The 20677-nt window shown below is 38.5% G+C and overlaps 1 protein-coding gene across 17 annotated transcripts in view; it reads right to left on the reverse strand.

Annotated features, from left to right (window-relative positions):
• Nucleotides 1–20677, reverse strand: part of LOC127575749 (inositol polyphosphate-4-phosphatase type I A) — a 165021-nt gene that overhangs the window by 41105 nt on the left and 103239 nt on the right. For 12 of the 17 annotated variants that reach the window (XM_052025790.1, XM_052025784.1, XM_052025779.1 and 9 more), the window contains 10 exons: nucleotides 19380–19459; nucleotides 18369–18480; nucleotides 17157–17247; nucleotides 15385–15532; nucleotides 12339–12469; nucleotides 11523–11627; nucleotides 9878–9986; nucleotides 7647–7664; nucleotides 3954–4137; nucleotides 2050–2265 (listed from right to left, as the gene is read on the reverse strand). In XM_052025790.1, coding sequence (XP_051881750.1) covers nucleotides 2050–2265; nucleotides 3954–4137; nucleotides 7647–7664; nucleotides 9878–9986; nucleotides 11523–11627; nucleotides 12339–12469; nucleotides 15385–15532; nucleotides 17157–17247; nucleotides 18369–18480; nucleotides 19380–19459 — 1194 coding nt within the window. The remainder of the gene's footprint in view (nucleotides 1–2049; nucleotides 2266–3953; nucleotides 4138–7646; nucleotides 7665–9877; nucleotides 9987–11522; nucleotides 11628–12338; nucleotides 12470–15384; nucleotides 15533–17156; nucleotides 17248–18368; nucleotides 18481–19379; nucleotides 19460–20677) is intronic. The other 5 variants (XM_052025796.1, XM_052025795.1, XM_052025793.1 and 2 more) reach the window with 1 other exon arrangement.

Raw genomic sequence — 20677 nt, forward strand, 5'->3', positions numbered from 1 at the left:
CAGGAAGATTGTTCTTTTAACTATAGACAATCCCCAGGCCACACCAGGGCTCTGAGAACTGTCCGTAACCTGAAGTCTTTGAAATGCTGCTGGCTGACATCGCAAAAGTTGCACTGGGAGGTTGATTGGCTATAGATTAGTACAGATCTTAGTTAATTTTAGATCTTAGTTAAAATTAATTAACTTAGTACAGATCTGCACCACAGGAGTTGCCAGACTACAGTTTTAATATCTGTAGTATTGTTCCAACTTAACAGGAAATAACAGATGTTGCACCTATCCATAAACCAGGATCAAATGCTGACTGCACCCACATAAACAATTCTGGAAAGGTTTATGGGAATAATAACATAGAAAATATTGATCACAATCATATTTAGTGACTAAGGCAGCAGACAGAATACCTAGCTATACTGGCTAAGTATTGAACACATGATTGCTGGGAAGGATGGTGGGGAGGGGGGGCGGTCATATTAGAAATGCATGAAAAATTGTTAGGATACAACTGGCCAATTCCAGTCACCATACTACAGGAAAGATGGGATAACATAGAGGTTACAGAAAAGATTTAAGATGATATTTGCAGGGCTTAATTGTAATTCTGAGGAGGGATTGCTTAGGATGGGATTGTTTTCGATGGAACAAAGGAGGCTAAGGGAAGATTTGAAAGAGGTGTGTATAAAATTATGACAGGCTTAGACAGGGTAAACATCATGAACATACTCCCCTTACCTGAAAGGTAGGTAACTAGGGGTTGTGGATTTAAGTTATCTGTTAGGATTAGAGGGAACTCAGACACTGCCTGGAAATCCTCACCACTTGTAGAAAGCAGACGGATGAATTTTTGAAGAGCCACAGTCAGCGGGGTAATGGTTAGGAACTAGAAAGTGGGATTAAGCCAAGTTCCATTTGTGGTTGACATGAAGCTGGCCGGCTGAGTGGCCCTCTCTTGTGCCATATATTTCTATGATTCTATCATCAACCTGCTCCCAGAACACTACTCAAAAAGATGCATTTCACTGTGTTTCGATGTACATGTGACTAATAAAGATATCTTATCTATTGTCAAAAAATTTCCTATCTTAAGTGAGCGCAACGTACAATGTACATTGCACTCACTTAAGATAGGAATATATGCTGCAATTCAGAACAACAATTCAGAACAAGACTGCGATACTTGATAAACTGAAATGATAGAAAAATGACCTAATAAAAACAGCTATGAAATATTTGCACAAGTTAGCGAAACTCAAATAATTACCTTCCCTACTAAGAGAAACCTACATGAAATCAGCTTCAGCTGTGTGTAAGCTATTGATTGTGGTATAAGCAATATTAATAATATTGTTTATAGTAACAATATTAATAATATGATCAGTGTATGTACTTCCTTAGGCGTCTGGGAAGATTCGGCTTGTCTAGGAGGATTCTCTCAAACTTCTACAGATGTGCTATAGAAAATATCCTGATGGGTTGCATTTCAGCCCGGTATGGCAATTGCTCTGTTCTGGACCTTCGGAACCTGCAGAGAGTGGTAAATACTGCCCAGTCCATCACAGGCTCATCAAACCCCTCCATCCAGTCTATCTTCACGATGCATTGCATCAGGAAGATTAGCAGTATTATCAAGGATGCCTGTCATCCTGGCCATTCCCTTTTCTCTCTCCTACCTTCTAGAAGATACAGGAGCTTGAAAGCTCGGACAATCAGACTCAAGAACAGCCTCTTCCCCATTGCTATCAGATTTCTGAACCAGTCACCTCTTTCATATCCCCTTCCCAGTGGTGTGGTCATGTTCTCGAACCCTTAATTCTATCTCTTCTATCTTTGTCACTTTAATATTTCTTTTTTGCACTACTTCAGTTTGCACTACTACGCTCTGTACCATTCCATTGTTTGGCACCTGCTGTATTTATTATTACCATGTATTCTCTTTACTTTGTGAGCTTCACGCAGGAAAGGAATTTAATTGCACCCTGGTGTACATGACAATAAAATAATCTGAACCTGAATCAAACCCCAAATAAGTGGTCATTTCTATGGACTTACCCATTCCTCCTCATGCCAGCTAATATGCAGGGAAGAGCGACTGTTCCTGCCTGCCCATTTAGCCATGAGGGTGTCTTGGTCATTCCGGAGCATCACTTGGTCTGCTTCTCCTGACGGGGATGATTTGGAAGCAATATAGTTGGGTCTGGCAGCATTAAGGGCTTCAACAGCATTTGCCAGTAATTTACAGTCACAAACGGTGACCAGTTGCCTCGTCTATGTGAAAGAAAAATAAGACATCTCTGGAAAGTTAATAATACCCAATAAACATACTTATGTATGTACTTATTTAAGTCCCAGATGAAATACTTATTTATGTTTCCCTTTTCATAATAAAACACTAAATTGCATATTTTAAAGGCTTTTTATACTACTGGCTAAAAGTGACATTGGAAAAGGATATTTTTATTTTGATAGTTATGATAGGTAGGGAGTATAGAAGTCTTTTAGATTGGCTTCTTTGTTAGGAACTTGTGTTAACAAGCTGATGTTTTTGTCTGACACTCCAATGAATTGATGTTGGAAATTACAGCATTATCCCCATCTCTTCCACATCCAATGATCTAAATCAATATTTATTTTTTGTAGACTTACAGAAGAAGAGTAGTAATTTGAGAAAGATACCAAATAGTGACAGCACTTGAGGGAGTTGTTGAAAAGAGAGACACTGGTGTACAAGTACATAGTTCCCTGAAAGTGGCAATATGGGTAGACAGGGTGGTGAGGAAGGCGTATGGCACGCTTGCATTCATCGGCTGAGGCACTGAATATAAGGGTTGGGACATCCTGTTACAGTTATACAAAATATTGATTAGTCTGCACTTGAAGTATTGTGTGCAGTTCTGGTCACCACCCTATAGAAAAGATGTGATTAAGCTAGAGAGGGTACTGAAAAGATTTACAAGGATGTTGCTTGGATTCGAAGGCTCGATTTATCAGGAGAGATTGGATAGGCTATGTCTGTTTTCCTTGGGGACAGGTGACATAATAGAGGTATATAAAATTATGAGGGTGTACAGCCAGAGTCTTTCCCATGGTCGAGGTGTCTAAAACCAGAGGGCATAGATTTAAGGTGAAAGGTTTAAAGAGGATGGGAGGGATAAATTATCCTCCCCACACAGAGTTGATATTTGGAACGAGCTGCTGGAAGAGATGGTGGAGGCAGGATCAGTAACATTTTAAGAGGCATCCTGATAGGTACTTGCATGAGTAACGCATAGAGGGGTACAGAATTAATGCAGGCAGTGGGATTGACATATAGATAGTATAGATAGACATGCTGGTCAGCACAGACATGGTAGGTCAAAAGGCCTGTTTCCAGCCTGTACAACTCTGACTCTATTTGCAGAAAGAGGAGAAAAAGACATTGTGGATTATCAGAAGATATGCTGGAAGGCTCTTGTACCAAATAAGCATTCAGCTGGAGCACAATAATTACTTTAGTACAGCACAGTGCAAAATATATTACGGTAATGGTATCTTTAATGTGGGCCCACTAAACCTTCTCAGCATGTCACAGAAACTTTCTGCTCTCAGCAGAGATTCATTTGACCAGGTTTCTCAACCTCTCTCTCAGTTTGTTCTTTGGGCTGTCCACAAATAGCCTTTTCCCAAATATTCCTATGGAGATTTCCTCTCCCACTCTCCTGACCGTGGGCTTGTCTCATTTGCAACCTCCCACTGAACACCTGCCTTTTTCTTCCTCTATTGCCCACACAGTCAAGGCCATCTCTCATTTGTTTCCTCTGCAAAATGGGATGCATTTATGCTTTGTAAGGATGGGAGGCGGATTGGCCAATCATACAGAAACTCCACAATTAGAGATGGGTCCAGAATGTAATTAGTTGCAGTACTACAGCACTATCATGTGCAAGCATGATAACAACGCAGAAATTGTCATTTACCTTGTCTGCCAGTATTGCCAGTGTTCTTTCAAGGCCATTTGCAGATCTTTCCTTGGCTGCTCTCGATAGTCGTTCTGCATAGTAACTGACTTGTGTTTTAAGGGTATTAATACTTGCTATAATTTCTTTAGCTCTTACTATATCTTGTGGTATGTATACTATAGACTGGGAACTAGATGATGAACTGTAAGAAAGAAGATGAATAATTTTCAGAAAATTATTTGGATCGCATGTGTAAATAGTTATTCAGATGCATTTGTTCCTTTCTGTAATGCTCAATGTTGAAATCAACCATCATATGACTCCTAATCTAGCATTTTATTCCCAAATCACACATAATTGAGATTCCACGTCTTTCCCTTTATTGACTCTATTAGTGTTTAATTTTGCACATTTTTAAAAATTTCTGCTGCATACCAGTAGCAATCTGGATGGCCAAGAAACAGATGGCACATTCTTTATGCCAAGTATAACACTGGGGGAATGTTTGGCATTTAAGTAAAGCAGTAAATGAAAATAAAACAAAAAGTTGCTGGTAATCTGAAATAAAAACAGAAAATGCTGGAAAAACTCAGAAGGATTGGCAGCAGCTGTGGAAAGAGTAACATTGTTAACTTTTCAGGTAAGGCCCTTCATCAGAAGTAGGAAGGAGAGAAGACAAGGAATGTAACAATTGTGAAATGCAGGGTTGCAGGACATGCCCGGCAGGCCAGGCTTTGCTAATGAAGAGAGGAAGAGCTGGGGCAAAAATCACAGATGGATGACCTTACCCATTCTGACGCTGACAGAGAAGACAAGTTAACTGAAATTGTTGAATTTGATAATGCGTCTGGAAGGCTGCAATGTGTCCGAATGGAAAGTGAGGTGCTGTTCCTCAAGCTACTTTGGACCTTGTCATAACAGTGCAGGTGGTCACAGACAGAATGGTCTGAGTGGGGGGTGGAGTGGAAAATTAAAGTGGGATGTAACAGGAAGATCTTGGTTACCCTGCAAAATAACTGTAGATGCTCTGTAATGAGGTCACCCAAGGTGCTTTGGTTTTCTCCAATGGAGAGGAGGCCACCTTGTGAACACTGATTATGCAGTACACTAGATTGGAAGAAGGGCAAGTGAATCACTGCTTCACATGGAAGGACTGTTAGGGCCCTTGGAAAGTGGTAAGGGAAAAAGTAAAACAACAAGTGTTTCATCTTCTGCGGTTACGTGGTAAAGTACTATAAGTGAACAGTGGTGGAGACGGAAGAGACGGTGGATCAGGGAGTCATGAAACGAACAGTGCTCTTGAAATGCTCCAAGGGAAGGAAAGACGTGCCTCGTGGCAGTGGCACAGCCAGTAGAGCAGCTGCCTCACAGCTCTAGCAACCGGAATTTGATCCTGACCTCTAGTGCTGACAGTGTGGAGTTTGCATGTTCTCCCTGTGATATCCCCCAGGTGCTCCCAAAGAGGTGCAGGTCAGTAGGTTAATTGGATACTGTAAATTGCCCCCAGCATGTAGATGATTGATAGAATGTGGGGGGAGTCGATGGGAATGGGAATGGGAATGTGGAGAATAAAATGGGTATTTGATGATTGGTATGCTCTTGGTATGAAGGGTCTGTTTCCATGTCGTATGACTCTAAGATGGTGGAATCTCATTGAAGATGGTGGAAATTGCAAAGGATGTTCCATTGAGCGCTAAGGTTGGTGGGGTGAAAGGCTATTACCATGGGAGGTGCTCTTTCTAACAAGAGTGGGGTGAGGATAATATATGCGATGTGGTCAAGGGATTTGTGAACAATGGTGGAGGGGAAAACGTAGTTGAGGAAAACAACTCAGAAGCATTTCACAACTCTTACATTCCTTCGTCTGCGTTCTCACGCCCTTCTGGCCACATTTGGTGAAGGATCTTCAACCTGAAGCATTAACTCTGTTTCTCTTTCCACAGATGCTGCCTGGCCTGTTGAGTGATTCCAGTATTTTTTGTTTTTATTTATTATTATTAGTTAAAGCAGAACTTGGAAACAGGATGAAGCTCACTCACCCAAATAATCTCAATTCTTTTTCTGTTCTTATGACAAGCTTGGCCCAGACTTTGAACTTAGGCAAACTATTCATAGAAAGCACCCGGAAATGGTGAGGTACCACCTTGTGCTGGTGCTACTGTTGCATAACTGTACATTTCTTGCACAACCTGCTCAATCCGTACAACTTCAACTGCAAAATTCAAAAACTAGCTATCCAATAATTAACATTAATTGACTTTGATTTAAGTATTTGAAATATGTTGCAAGTTGTGATCAAACTGGAGTTCAATTTAGCTTCAATAGTATCTGAATCTCTACCAGCCTATTGCCTAATATAACAAGGGGATTACTGTAATGAAAATCATTTAACAAAGCTTACAGTAAACTTGTATCTCTTGATCCAGGATTTAATGTAGCCCAAAGGCATTAGGATCTGTGGAAATTATCAGCACAGTCTATATCCTGAAGTGGTGCCCAACTAATGTTATGAATGCATAATGACTTTTCAACCAGACTTGTTGGGGTACAAATATCTCTGCGATCTGACCTTAACTTTCTGCATCACTCTGAGAAATCCATACAGAGTATCACAATGAAGCAATTTACATCGTCTTACACAGCTCTTAACACCTCTCAAATGGGATCACAATCTGAAACCCGATTTATTTTAATTAAGTTAATTTTAAGCTTGTTAAATTAGTAAAGTTATGGAAGCATGCACATTTTTAAATCTTGCTATATCCATTATTATCTTCTAGGTAAAATATAAGAGCTACTTTCATTAAGATTGTCTCTGATAGAGAGCACTTATGCTTATAAACTCAGGTCAGTGGTATTGATTTCAGAGTACAACTCTTGAAAATTTATTGTTATGTATACTTACCAACAGTAATTATTTGAAATAAAACAAGACAACAAGGCTCTCTCTTATATTTGGGGGCAACATTCAAAGGGGACCATTTTATCTGCAACACTCCTCTAATGCAGCAAGTATTCAAATTCAACCACATAGTGCAGGAAAGAATTAGATCAAGAGCAATATGTTTCATTGCAGAATGGAGGGGGTGCTGCATAAAACCTGAAAGAGTATCTCAACTGGCTGCTGTTCCTTCTGCACTTAATTAAAAGCATAATTAGCAAAAGGCAACCTCAATAGAAGCATAAAACTGGGAAAGAAATTCTAAAGTTGCACATCTATTAAAAATCCACCTGAGACACGTCTTGAGAACAACATGAGATTACATCAAACTATATTTGTTTTGCACAGACTTTTAAGATTTCATTCATACCTTGATGCATGCATGATTTTTGGTTTCAAGCTTTGTTGAGTGGAGGACACAGTATATTACAAAACAGCACTGGGACACAGGCACACAGACATTTTTGATTAAATGGCAACATTATGTAATTCTGGCATCTCCAACAGACACACCACAGTTAAAGGTGGAGCTCCAGATGCCCCCTGGTTAAAGATAGAGCTCCAAAAATTGCGCGGCTAATGGTGGAGTTCCAGACGCCCCACAGTTAAAGGTGGAATTTTACACAAACTTGGGATAGTGCTTGAATGAGGGTGCTTATGGTATTTTCAATGGGGAGACACATTTTGGTTTGAAAAGAAAATGAAACTGGAGGTAAAATGAATGTGGAAATTAAACAAATAATCTTAGCTGTCAACAGCTAGAAACTCACCAACCCTCCTCATAAATGCTGAAGAGAATAAAAGAGTAAAACAAACAGAACAAAAACAATTGCATAAGAGCGTTACAAGCATAATTAACAAAAACAAATTGTACATTAAAACTCAGGACTAGTGAAATCAATTGCACACTTTTGCAAAATAGTAAACTTTACCCAAGACCACTTTGTATTTATGGGCTCACTGACACAATGTGACTGGAAATTTTATTTACCTCAGTGCTACTTGATATGGAGGCAACAAGTTCAACTGCTAAACAATCTGAATGTGGATACACTTACATGAAATATTATTCTTCTTGTAATGATGGCAATTTAAAACTTGGTTGTGAACTTAAGAATGGCAATATTTTATTTAATCCAAATTTCATAGCGCCAATTTCTATCAACATTTATTTCTCCTCACTCAACCATCCTCCTTTGGGATCAAAGGACTAGGTTGATGACGGTGCTCTAATCCCTCAAACGGCCATTGTTCATGCATAACCCTCAACAGACAGTTTCAAAAGGATAGCGCTCATTTCAAACTGGTCACGGGATAGGTTTTAACTGCAGGACCCTGGTCAATTTTCCTGGTTTAGAATAAAGCCAAACTCAGCCTAGCATTGTTTCAACCAGCTCAAAGGCTGGGTTCAAAACAGGAACACCTATGGGTTGTGTGGTTTAAGTGCACAGTAACAAAAATCTCAAACTATGAGATTTCTTTTGTGGTTTTTGTTAGCAGCTCTTGAGATTTGTGTATGGTCATCACAGCAGTAGTGGTTTTATAGGATGACAATGTTTAGGTAGAAATCTTTCCAAATTGTCAAACTAAGATGCAGGAGATTGATCTTCTGTTTGTCAGCATCGATAACATAAGTGGTTGGCTCATCTCCCACTTCTGACTAAGTGCAAATTTAGATTAACAAAATAGTGTCCACCAATATAAACATTAATATACTTCACAGGTAGATGGCAGTGGGAAGAAAACACAATAAGCACCCAAATCTTCCCTGTAGTTTTATGGATATATTGCATGCATTACATAGTGTTCTTCTTTATAATAGACAGTGAAAGTATCTAATTTTTTGGGCTGATTGCCCCACATCAAGTACGGGTTGAACAGAAATTTCCTCCAATTATGTATATCTCATAGCCTTCACCTGCATCACAAATTGCATTCCCCAGAGGTCGACACCACCCTACTCCCAAGCAACCATCTGAAAATGAAACAAACTGTTTGCAATCTTGAGGTCATATATGAGCACAATGCGAGTTCCTGCCCAATGGCCAAGACTGCCAATTTACATCTCCATAACATTGCCCACCTCTGTCTCAGCACATCTGTTGCTGTTACTCAAAGACTTGACCTTTACAATATACACTCTTCCATTCTTTTACTCGCCAATAATTCGTTAATCAAAATTCTCCAACTCCTGTCCAAACTCCACAAAATCCTGCTCAACATCGTCTGTGGTGGATGGCTCTTAATTGAGCTAAGATTCAATTTTAAAAATTTCATGCTTGCTGTCATCTCTCATTCTTGCTTCACGCCATTTCTGTGATGTCCTCTGCCCAATCCTGAGAAATTTGCACTCCTCTAATTCTGGCCTCTTGATCATTCCCAACTGCAATTGTTCCCCAGATGCCAAGATCCCAAGCTCTGGAATCCCCTCTCTCAACTTCTCTGCCTCTCTAATTCCTTTGGCATTTGAGGCCCCTCGCAATTTGACCAAGCTTTCAAATTATCTTCCCTCATATACTGCTCAGAACTTTTTGCCATGACGATGATACAACCACTGTTATTTAAACTGAATGTACCATCATGAATTGTAGATTGCAGAGCAAGGGGGAGGGGTAAAGCTCTTTTTTTAAACAAAAGACGTTTTCAATGTTTTATCTGTTATAAGCTGCTGTTTACTACCTCGAGAAAAAAAAACACACACAGAAGTGTTTTATTTAAGCCTTAAGTAGTGTAGTGCGAAACAGGCTAAGTGTGGGCCTGATTTTCTGCCATCCGTACTGCACCTCAGGTGGTCCCTCAGAAGTCAAACCCTTGGCATCACATATCAGTTATAACCTCCAAAAGTATTTTTTCCATCCTACATTTGCTGAATTTAATAAAATGAAGGATGAAACAAGACCAATGTGAATAAAATTCATGTTACAGTTTGCAACTGACCAGAAGAAAAAAAAACAAGACACTTCCCTCAAAGAATATGGATTTCAAATTCTCCTGAACTTACTTTTTCTTGGCTTCCACAAACTTGACCAGAAGTTTCCTTAAGCCACCTGTTTTGAAGGCCTGGCAGTGCGCTGCAGGTGCCCCAATAGTAATGATGTCATAGGTCTGATCTGGGTCATAAAGAACACAGGGAACCAATGAGACAACAGACAGGTGAAGTCTAACATGAACGATGACTTAGATTCAAAAAGATTCCAAATGTTATAACTAGCAAAGGCCATAGGGGTATATGATTTTCAATCTCACCATGGCAGCTGGGGAACTCAAAAATCACAAACTTAACCTCGCAATTTAAAAAAAAAAATCAGTAGTGCTGATCGTGAAACCACTGGTTTGGTGTCGAAAACCAGTGGTTCAATAACATCAAACAGGAAGGATATCAGTCTGGACAACGTGCAAATCCAGACTGAAAAAATGTGGTTGGCTCATGCTGTTCAAACTCTCGAGCAACTATGGATGGGTAACAATAAATTACTCATCTCCAGAATGAATCAATAGATAAACAAAAACCTGGTGTGTTAAAGCATCCCCATCATTCCAACTGCTTGTACCAACTGTTTCACGAGCAGAACATTGTTAATACAAAAATTAGACATTTCCTCAAAAAGTAAAGAAAAAGTCCAAAAGACAGGATAAACCAGTATAAACCAATGAGTAGGTTAGCTGTTTAAGAAAACACATCCTAAAACTGATAATAGAAATGAAAAAGTTGAAAATCAGCAAAGTGGATCAAAATGAAAAAGGACACTCCAAATTAATTTTAAATTCTGAAAATATTTACTAATAGAATTTCCTTTACACCATAGTCGAAATTTATATACATAGTTTTGGCCTCTATATTACAAAAGCAATATTGTGGTATTGAAGAAGCTCCAAAAGAGATTTACAAGTTTAATACCTGAAATGAGAGAGAATAATTATCAAGAAAGAATTAAGTTCTTGTGGCTTTTTTTTCCCTCCAGAAAAGAGACGGCCGAAGGGCTTGCTAATAGGTTTAAAATTATCAAGAAGTCTGATTATATAGACTTGTAGAAAGAGTTTTCATCTGTTGTGGAATCCCAAGATAATGGTCGTAAATATAAGAAACAAACACATCAAAATAAAGAATGAAAAATAGAATATAGAGTTTTATACTATATATAGTGGTGAGGATGAGTTGGTTAGATACTTTTAAGTGCACAAGGGAGAAGGTTTACATAGAGTAGGTTGAGCTCACATGGAGCGGTAAACACTACCATCGACCAGTTGGGTTAAATGGCCAGTTTCTGTGTTGGAAATTCTATGCAACACCTGGACTTTCTGAAAAACAAGTTTAGCAATGCAAAAGCTTTTTCTAAGTCTCAGATGATTGGCATTGGTAGATACATTCCAAACAGAATAAAATTCTGTTTTCAACTTAATTAGTTAAATTACAACTTCTGCTAACTATAAAAGCAACCCCTGGAAAAAGTGTATTAATTTCAATGATGGATCTGCCTGAACTATATGAAGGACAGACGAAAGAAGAAAGATGCTAGTAACTAACACATTACTCATCAGGAAAAAAAGTGAAGTAAAATTTTGAAGTAGACAAGCACAGCAGTTTTCAATTTTACTTCCTTTGATTTAAATATACAGTTGCAATGTATAATCCTTTAAGCAATTACCTGCGCCAGAGTCATCTTGAACTCGCATCCGCTGTATGTGCAAATTTGTGGGTACAAATTCTAATTTCTTCTCAGCTTTTAAACTGCTTGCTTTGAAAGATGGACCTGTGGAATTTTAGTTAAAGCAAAATAATAAATCATTGTCAATTGAGTAAATTGTCTATGTAAAAATTACATCATGCCTTAAAAGGTAAGGAAAAAATTAATTTCCAAAGGACAGGATAAACCAGTATAAGCCAGTGAGTAGGTTATCATTTCAAGAAAACATATTTCAAAAATGATATCTTATAGGATGTTAAGAAATAATGAAAAAAAACTGAAAATATTTAAAGCTCAAAATGAAAGGACTCTTCAAATTAGTTTTAACTATAGCAGCTCACTATACATGAATGCAATGATTTATTTTTACTTTCTAGTCATACATGCACAAATTTACATACCTGAACAGTTGACTGTTTTGTGAACCGAGACTTAGCAGCCTTCAATATTATCCCAGCATGACTGGCTACTCTATTGCCCAGTAAATACTTATACAGTGTTACTGCCAAAACTAATATTAATTTTGCTCAGATAATGAGGAAGGAGTCTGTAGAAATGAGAACTAACACACAGAAGTAAAAGGGAAATGGTTCTGAGATTGAGGAGAGATATTGCTGCAGCAAAGCAAATTTATCTGTGTAATAGCTACAGTCAACCATCTTAAGTAATTACAGCAAACATGACAATATTTCCTGCCCATGGAGGTCCCATCTCAATGAGCACAAAAGTTTAGAAATATCATTTAACAATAAATAAAGATAACAAACTTAGGTCAACCTTTATATTGGTGCAATTCTGTTAAATTCTCCTGGTAATTTATTATTAGAGTTTGGTACTGAGTAACTATCTGCCGTCGAAGATTCTCCCAGCAGGGTGACAGCTCACCCAGATCATCCAGCTCACATATCCTGCAAGAGAGATGAGAATAATTAGAATACATGTTGGGAGTAAAATACAAATTAAACCCTGCAAAATCAACCATGCAAGATCTCCAAAATTCACCAAAAGAATAATTGTGTCACCAGAAGGAATGCAGCAGTCCAAGAAGGCAGGTCATCACCACTTTCTTAAAGAGTAATTAGGGAAGAATAAATGCTGGCCTTGCCAGCAATGATCATATCCTGAAAAATGAATAATTTAAAAAAATATACTCATTTTTCTGGCATTGACAAATATAATTTTATCTATTCTGCCCAGATTAGCAGGACACCAATCATATTTGGAGGTAAAATCATCCTGACCTAAATACTAAATAGATATCCAAATACTTCCTCATTGCAGCAAAATTTGGAATATTACATCGTATTGATTGGCACAATTAGTGTTAGTGTCCTTTTATCTCTGTAATTCTATCTGATTAGCAGTGATATCAAATTTGAAATACATCTGCACAACATTCCTTCCTTTCCATCATATTAACCTCCTTTTAGCAGGTGGAGATCTACCTCAGATTCAAAAGTTGAAAGTGCAGCATAACCAGCGAGCAACACTACTTTATTGAAAGTCTGACCTACACGCACAAACCTGCCTTCAAGATATGGAAGCAATTCGCAAAGGAACCAAGATAAATATTTATACTTACTTTCTCTGCAGAATCCTAGTAAGTCAGCAGCAGGAGGAATGTATTCCCAACCATACCCCGAGTTCTTCCTACAACCGCCAGCATGACCTGAGGAACTTGCCCAACCCTGCTCCCTCTAACATTAAATATAGATCAGTGACTGAACCTTTGAGCACCAGCACCCATGTGCTCCCACCTCAATTTCTGTTTGTGCCTTTCACTGGACATCAATCCCCCTCCATCTGGGTGGGCAGCTGTGTTGCTGTATTTAAAAGAATTAAAGAGCCTGGACCTCAGGCCAAGACTTTCCACTCAGCCACTCAAGCTTGCCCTGCCATTCAACATGATCATGGCTGATCTGCCCCAGGCTTCATCTCTTCAGCGCCTGTTCCCCCATTGCCCTCAATTCCTTGATCTTTCAAAAATGTATTGACTTTCTCGACAAATGCCCCCAATAATCTATCCTCCACAACCCTCTGTGGTAGAGAATTCTAGAGATTTATCAACCTCTGCAATTAAGTTCCTATATACCTTAGTTTTAAATGAACACTCCCTCACAATCCCTTCAATCAAGATTCTCCCACGAGTGGACTCATCTGGACACGCAACCTGTCATGCCCCCCTCAGGATCTTGCATGATTCAACAAGATCACTCCACATTCTTCTGAACGTCAAAGAATACAGATTCAACATCTTCAGCTGCTCAGATAAGTACAAATCTCTCATCCCAAGAATCAGCCTACTGGAATGCTTTTGGACTGTCTCCAACACCAATATATCCTAAATAAAAGGGACCTAAACTGTACACAGTACTCCAGGTTTACTAGTGGCCTGTAAAATTGTAACAATGCTTCCTATCTCTAAATCCAACCTTCATGCAATAAGGGCCACAGTGCCATTTGCCTTCCTAGCCACTTGCTGCACCTGCCCTGTTAATGTGATGTGATTTGTGCACAACACTCAGTTCCCTCTATACCTTACTCATCAGCAATCTTTCTCCAGTTAGATAATAGTCTGCCTTCAGATTCCTCTTACCAATGTGCATGACCTCATACTTTTCCACATTAAGCTCCATTTGCCAAGTTTTCATCCACTCAATCAACCTATCTATACCAGTTGCAGAGTCCAAATATCCTCATTTCAGTGTGCCCTCCCTCCTATTTTTGTGTCATTGGTAAACTTGGATGCCTTGCACTCTGCTGCCTCCTTCAGGTCATAAATATATATTGCAAGTAATTGAGAGCCAAGAACTGATCCTTGGGGCACTCCATAGTTGAAAAAACATCTATTTATCCGGGCTCTTTGCCTTCTATGCAATAACCAATCTTCAATTTATGCTAACACACTTCCCCTGATACCATGAACTTGTGCATATCTTGTCCATCAGCCTTTTAAGTCACCCTTTGTCAAATGTCTTCTGAAAATCCAAATATCTTATCTCTTTTAAGACTAATGCATCCAAATCCAAACAAATGCCGTACCTATCAAATGAAATCACTCTGATGGCTACAAGGATTCTGCTCAAAATTAATTTCACAGTCTCATTCATGTTGATTATAGCTATGACAAAACATAGGCCGTAATTTAACATTAATGAGCACAATTAACAATAAAGTATGATTTCGTGTTCCTAAAGCAGTTGATAAGAATGGGAAAACTTCCTGATACAGGTGTGGCAGCTAACTGTCTACCCAATTTTATAGTGGCCACGCTTCAAGTACTTAATTGTCTGTAAACATTCTGAGATTTTGAGATCCAGAAAGACCAAGAACTTGGAGGAAGTGATTCTGTAAAGAACAATCATCTTTGCTGAAAGTAACAGCAGAATGTTCTTCAACACAAAATACATTCCATGTGTTGATTCAGTGAACAAAAATGCTTTTGTTCTAACAACACAGGTTTTAAAGTAAAATAATCAGAAAATCTAAATAATCTGAATCTCGTAATTACCCCAGAAAGCTTAAGCCCCAAAATAATATTTTAATTTAGGATTCTAGGATCTGAGAGAGCTGACTAATATATCTCAGTATTGTTGCTATTAGCTTGCATTAATTAGTTGATTTTTTTTTAAAACTACTTTGGACCAACAAAAGCATTCTATTTTTGAGAGGAAGATCAAAATGATGGATTTCTAAACCAGACAGGTCAAACTCTAGGTCTGGATCTGATCAAGGTTTGTTGGCTTGATTTGATCCATACTGAACCAATAATCCTCTGGCCATTTCTTCATACTGATCAAAAAGCAGTAGACAAAAAATGTACCTTGCTGCATCCTCTTCAATGACCAATTTGACAAACTGCCTGGGGATATGAAGTGATAACATGCTCTCTGCCATCTGTTCCAGTATCCGTAGGTGGTTCCCATCCGTTGTAGGAAAACGGTACATCCGACAGATAACCCCTCCAAACACTAAATTAAACAGATGGAACATTTCACTAGCATTCTGTTGTTCAGCGTTTTCATTAATGGAATCTTTTTAGACAAGCAAATTATGATACTTTTGAAGCTGCAAGATCCCAAGATCTAATTACCCTAAAATTGTGCAAAGTAGAAAAGGCTAAATATCTGGAGGGGACAGTTCATTAAAACTATAAACAAAACATTAGAAAGCAGCCAAACATATTTAAAAGAACATTTAAAAAAAACTGAAGATGCTGGAAATCTGAAATAAAAACAGATAAAGCTGGAAGCACTCTGCAGGTCAGGCAGCATCCGTGGAAAGGAAAACAGAGTCAGGTAGAAGGTCCTTCATCAGAACATAATCAAAACTTTGTTTGAAACAGCCATTTATATATCCTTGAACTGAAGCTATCGCGTACCATTCCTCAAACTGGAGGAAAAAACTGCGACTTTGCTACGTTTGGTTTCAATAGATCTCCAGGGTGATCAGACTGCCATGTAGTCTGGCCTCCACTGTACATTAGACTTAAACAGAATATGCAGAAACCTGCAATGACGGAATTAGTTTGGAGGTTCTGCACAAATGAGGCAGTTTAGTGTTGTCATGCACCTCAGGATCAGATTGATTTCTATAAAATCACAGAAGCATTATAAGCTCAAATAAAAGCCATTCAGCCCATTAAGGTGGTTCCTTGTAAAGTCAGTCCAATTCCCTTGTTCTTTTACCATAGACTTGTATTTGAGGGAAAAATCACTTGTCCTTTTGCCACTTGAATGCTCTGACCAACTCCCTGGCAGTGATTATATTTGTGTGTAGACACAACCCTAGTCCAGTGGGGAATGTAGTTCACTGTTGTGAGGTTTTGATGGCAGTAAGGAGGTCCAGAGGGTGTATACCATCTGTCAATCTGCAAACTAAAAGTTGATAAGCCAACTTTCTACTTCAATAGCCAAAAACTGAACATAAAGTACATCTGCTTCTCCATATTATTCTAATTTATTTTTGTCCAACTTATGGGAATAAGGTCATTATCTTGTCTTAACATAGAAACAGAGGGAGTCCTGGCCCTTTTTACCTGCTCCACTATTCAGAAAGATCATGGTTTACTTCAGAGCCACTTTCCCTGCACTAACCCCATGCTTCTCCATCCTTTTAACATATTGTATATGATACCACCATTTGATTTGCAAGCCTATGCCAAATACCAGATATTTACTAACTTACTAGACTTTTCCCTCCAGAATATTTCAAGTCCATCAATTAGACAACTACTGTGATTCTTTCCTAGCTTCATGAGAAGAGCTGCAAGTCCTGCAAGAGAGTCATCAGACTCCTAAAGTGGAATAATCTGCTACTGTGAGACACCTACTGGAAAGGTTGAGAATTAATAATTTATAAGCAGCCCTAAGATTCAAACACTGACTTCCTCGTCCAGCTCTGGCCACCCACCAGACTTCACTCCTACTCACCACAAAAAAAAATTAAAAAATAGACCAACAAAGCACCCACTCTTGGTTTGGAAATTAGGAAACCCATATTATACACATCTAAGCAGAGTGCTTGAATGTACAGTTTAACTGGTAGGTGGAGGGCATGAAGTCTTACAAACTTAGGCATGAGAATATTATTTACCTGATTTTAATAGTGCATCTTTCTTCAGTGAAGAGTGTTTTGAGCGAATACTCAAAGATTCCGTTAAGCTTTCATCAACTGGCAACACAGTCTGTAACGTTATACAAGGAAAAAAGTTGTTAAACAATGTTTTTACAGTTAAAACTTTCTCCCCCATTTCCTCCCCCTTTTCAGCTACGAACAGCACTAAAGGTCCATGATCATTAGTACTTGCACTGAGAGAGATTCAATGCCATTAACAAGCCTTCACCACGCTTTCTCAATTGAAACCAATCTGAGTCATCCATTTTCTTTTGGTTTCCATCCCACAGAGATGTTCCCTTTGTTCTGTCCACAGCTCCCCATACTCTTCAACTTAAAATTATTTTCTAAATTTTCTCAGTTCCGATGAAAAGTCAGCAATCAGAAATATTAATTTGTTTCTCTGAACTGCTGTGAATTTCTAGCATTTTCTGTTTTTATTTTAGTGAAATTAATTCTGATCCCCAAATCTATTTATATGACACTGAAATCCAAAGATGGGATATCTGAGTATTTTGTTATCACGTTTCTTCAATCTTTCTTAAAGTAGACATAGTGAGAAGGGGCCCGACATGAATCGGTAGGGAATTTTAATATATTAAAATAACTACAATTAGTTTCACTTCTTTAAAATCAATGCTAATAATCATTAAGGATTTAAAATAATGAGTTTAAAGCACATACTATCAACAAAATACAATGTAGCAGCATGCTAAGCCTTCTTGAATAGCATTGTTCAAATCTACAACCTCTATTTTGAAGGAAGAGACTAAAAGCAGGCTTACAAAATCTGATGAATCCCACACTTGCCTTTTTCTATAAAATGTTCCAAAACTCCCTACCTAACAGCATTACCTTCAAACACATGGACTGCAGCAGATCAAAGCAGTGGCTCACTACCACCTTCTCAAGGGCAATTAGGGATAACCATTACTCACCTTGTGAATGAATTATATTTTAAAAAAACCTGTTGATTATCTGTCTTCAGAGACGGGCAAGACACTATGAAAGCACGACACAGCTTCATGAAAAAAAATACCACTTTAAATGAACTTTAAAAGGACTTGACTTACAGGTTTAGCTTTGTTTTCTCGATGACTGACTCAGCATACCTGGTGAGTAAACTAATCTGAAAATGAAAATCAGTTACATCATTTTCAAATCCTCATGGAAATTATCTGGAACATTTACCCTTCCATTTATGGTATCAGGTGATCTGCTCACAGGAATCTTGTCTTCAACTTTGTCTTCCATCTGCCATGCTATCACAGTAATATTACCCACACGCTCATTTTCAGCAGACCTATAGCAAAATATGTTTGACATTAAAACAACATAGTAACGTGATGGAGAAAGGAAGGAAAGAAACAGAAAGCCTCACTAGGTTGATTTTTAGTTTGTCTAACAGTTCATTAAAACTTTTATTTATTTTTGACTGTTATGCTAGATATATTCTGGACATAAGAATTAGACACAGGAGCATGTGACCAGCCCTCAAGTGTACTCCACTATTTAACCACACCATGGCTGATCTGATCATAACCTCAATTCTGCATTATGGTCAATCTTCTGTAATCTTTCAAACCCTTTTCAAGAATCTATCTGCCTCTGTGTCTGACTCTCATCACCCTTTGAGGAAAAGATCTTATAAATCTCAGAAAAAAAAATTAGCCTCATCTGTCTCAGATGGATGATCTCTTACTTTTAAACAGGAACTCCTAGTTCTAGATTCACCCACAAGAAACATATTCTCCAGAACACCCAGTCAAGACCCCATTCTTTTAAACTCCAGCAAATACAAGCCTAGTCAGTCCCACAATTTCTCATAAGTCAACCTACCTGGTCCAGGGATTAACCTAGTAAAACCTTCTAGCAGAAGGCTTGATAACCAGGTAAGCACAGATTTAAGGGAAATAACAAAACCATAAGTCCAAACTAGAGATAAGAAAAAAAAATCTTTTGAGATAGTACCTGAAATATGATGGAAGCACATTTTACAGCAACTTGCAAAAGGAAAATGAGAAATACATGAAGGACAAACAGCTGCAGGCTCACGAGGAAAGCATACGAGAGAGGGACCAATTGGGTGTTTGATTGAGCTGACATAAGTATAAGGAGCCAGAGGTCACTTTATCTTCTACTGGAGTCTTATAAATCGTCACAACTATTTAAATAAGCTCCAATAAAAAGCACATTACTGACCGTAGTGTCAGGTGCAATCTGTGATTCTTTTCCTTTAGCAAATCCTTTACCACGTATGTTGCAGAACCCAACAGATACATCTAAAAAATAAGAAAGATATTAATTGCGCAAATCAGAATGAGCTCTCCCCTTGGAATTAATTAAAATATTTCTGTGAAAACTGACCAGAATACTAAATTAGCCTTGAAATATTTCTGCTGATGAGTATGTGGGCATGCCACATTGTAATGACTAATACCACATTTTAAGACTATTTGGTCTCAATAAATGCCAGTGGGGATGAGAGATGTGGGTAGATGAGAATGCAAGCTGGGGCTGGGGCTGGGTCCAGGTACACAAGGGCTGGGGGTTTCAAGGGTGTAAGGAGGAGAGGGTGCTTAAGCACTCAAGGTCAGGATTGAAATCAGATCTTTGGAGCCATCAGACAGCAAGGCTAAAAGACTAGCACTTCCGAGCATGAACCTGAAGTCCAACTGGCCTACCCAATACCCTGATGCTAAATGAAGCAAATCTTTCAAGCAAGTCTGGGCAACACCTGCCCAGACTTGCTTGAAAGATTTCAATACCAGCCTGTCAGCTTTTCACCCACTTGCTACCTGTAGAGGATTAACCTATCACAATGGTTACGAAAGGAGACTCAGAAAATGTAGTATGAGCAATTGCAATTTCTGAAGTTCTTAGCAAAGTGATTGTTATATAAAAAATACAAGGTTACTCAAGCGCAGCGGCAAAATAACTGCAAGAGTCTTATGACTTAGTTCATTACAGCCTCCTGGATTCAATGAGTTCAACAATTCCAAATCAATTTCAAATCAGCATTTCTGGTATTTTTATTTCAGATTTTATGCACTCACTCTGCTTTCCTCTGACAGCTTTAAATAATATTGTACATTCACAATTACTGAAGGCCATAAATGTTCCCTAGCACCTTGCATTACTACCTCTTTGGTCATTTCATTTCACCTACTCTCTATCCTTTAAAGCTTGTTCTCTTTTGTTCTCTCCTCCCTTGTCCCTTTCTTTGCAACTTAAAACCAGTTTCTTTCTTAAACTTCTCCCAATTCTATTGAAAGGTCATTAGCACGTCCACATTTACTACCTAACCTGCTGAAAATTTCCAGCATTCTTAGTTTTTAATGCAAGCTTAACAGTGATCTGTGGGGAAAAAAATGATGTACATATCATCAGCATACAAAACTCAGACAGCCAAGATTCACCAATGGAGACACAAGAGACTGCAGAATCTGCAGCAACAAACAATCTGCTGGAGGAACTCAGCGGGTCAAGCAGCACCTGTG

The sequence above is a fragment of the Pristis pectinata genome, chromosome 11 (genome assembly GCF_009764475.1).
Source record: "Pristis pectinata isolate sPriPec2 chromosome 11, sPriPec2.1.pri, whole genome shotgun sequence".
Lineage (NCBI taxonomy): Eukaryota > Metazoa > Chordata > Chondrichthyes > Rhinopristiformes > Pristidae > Pristis > Pristis pectinata.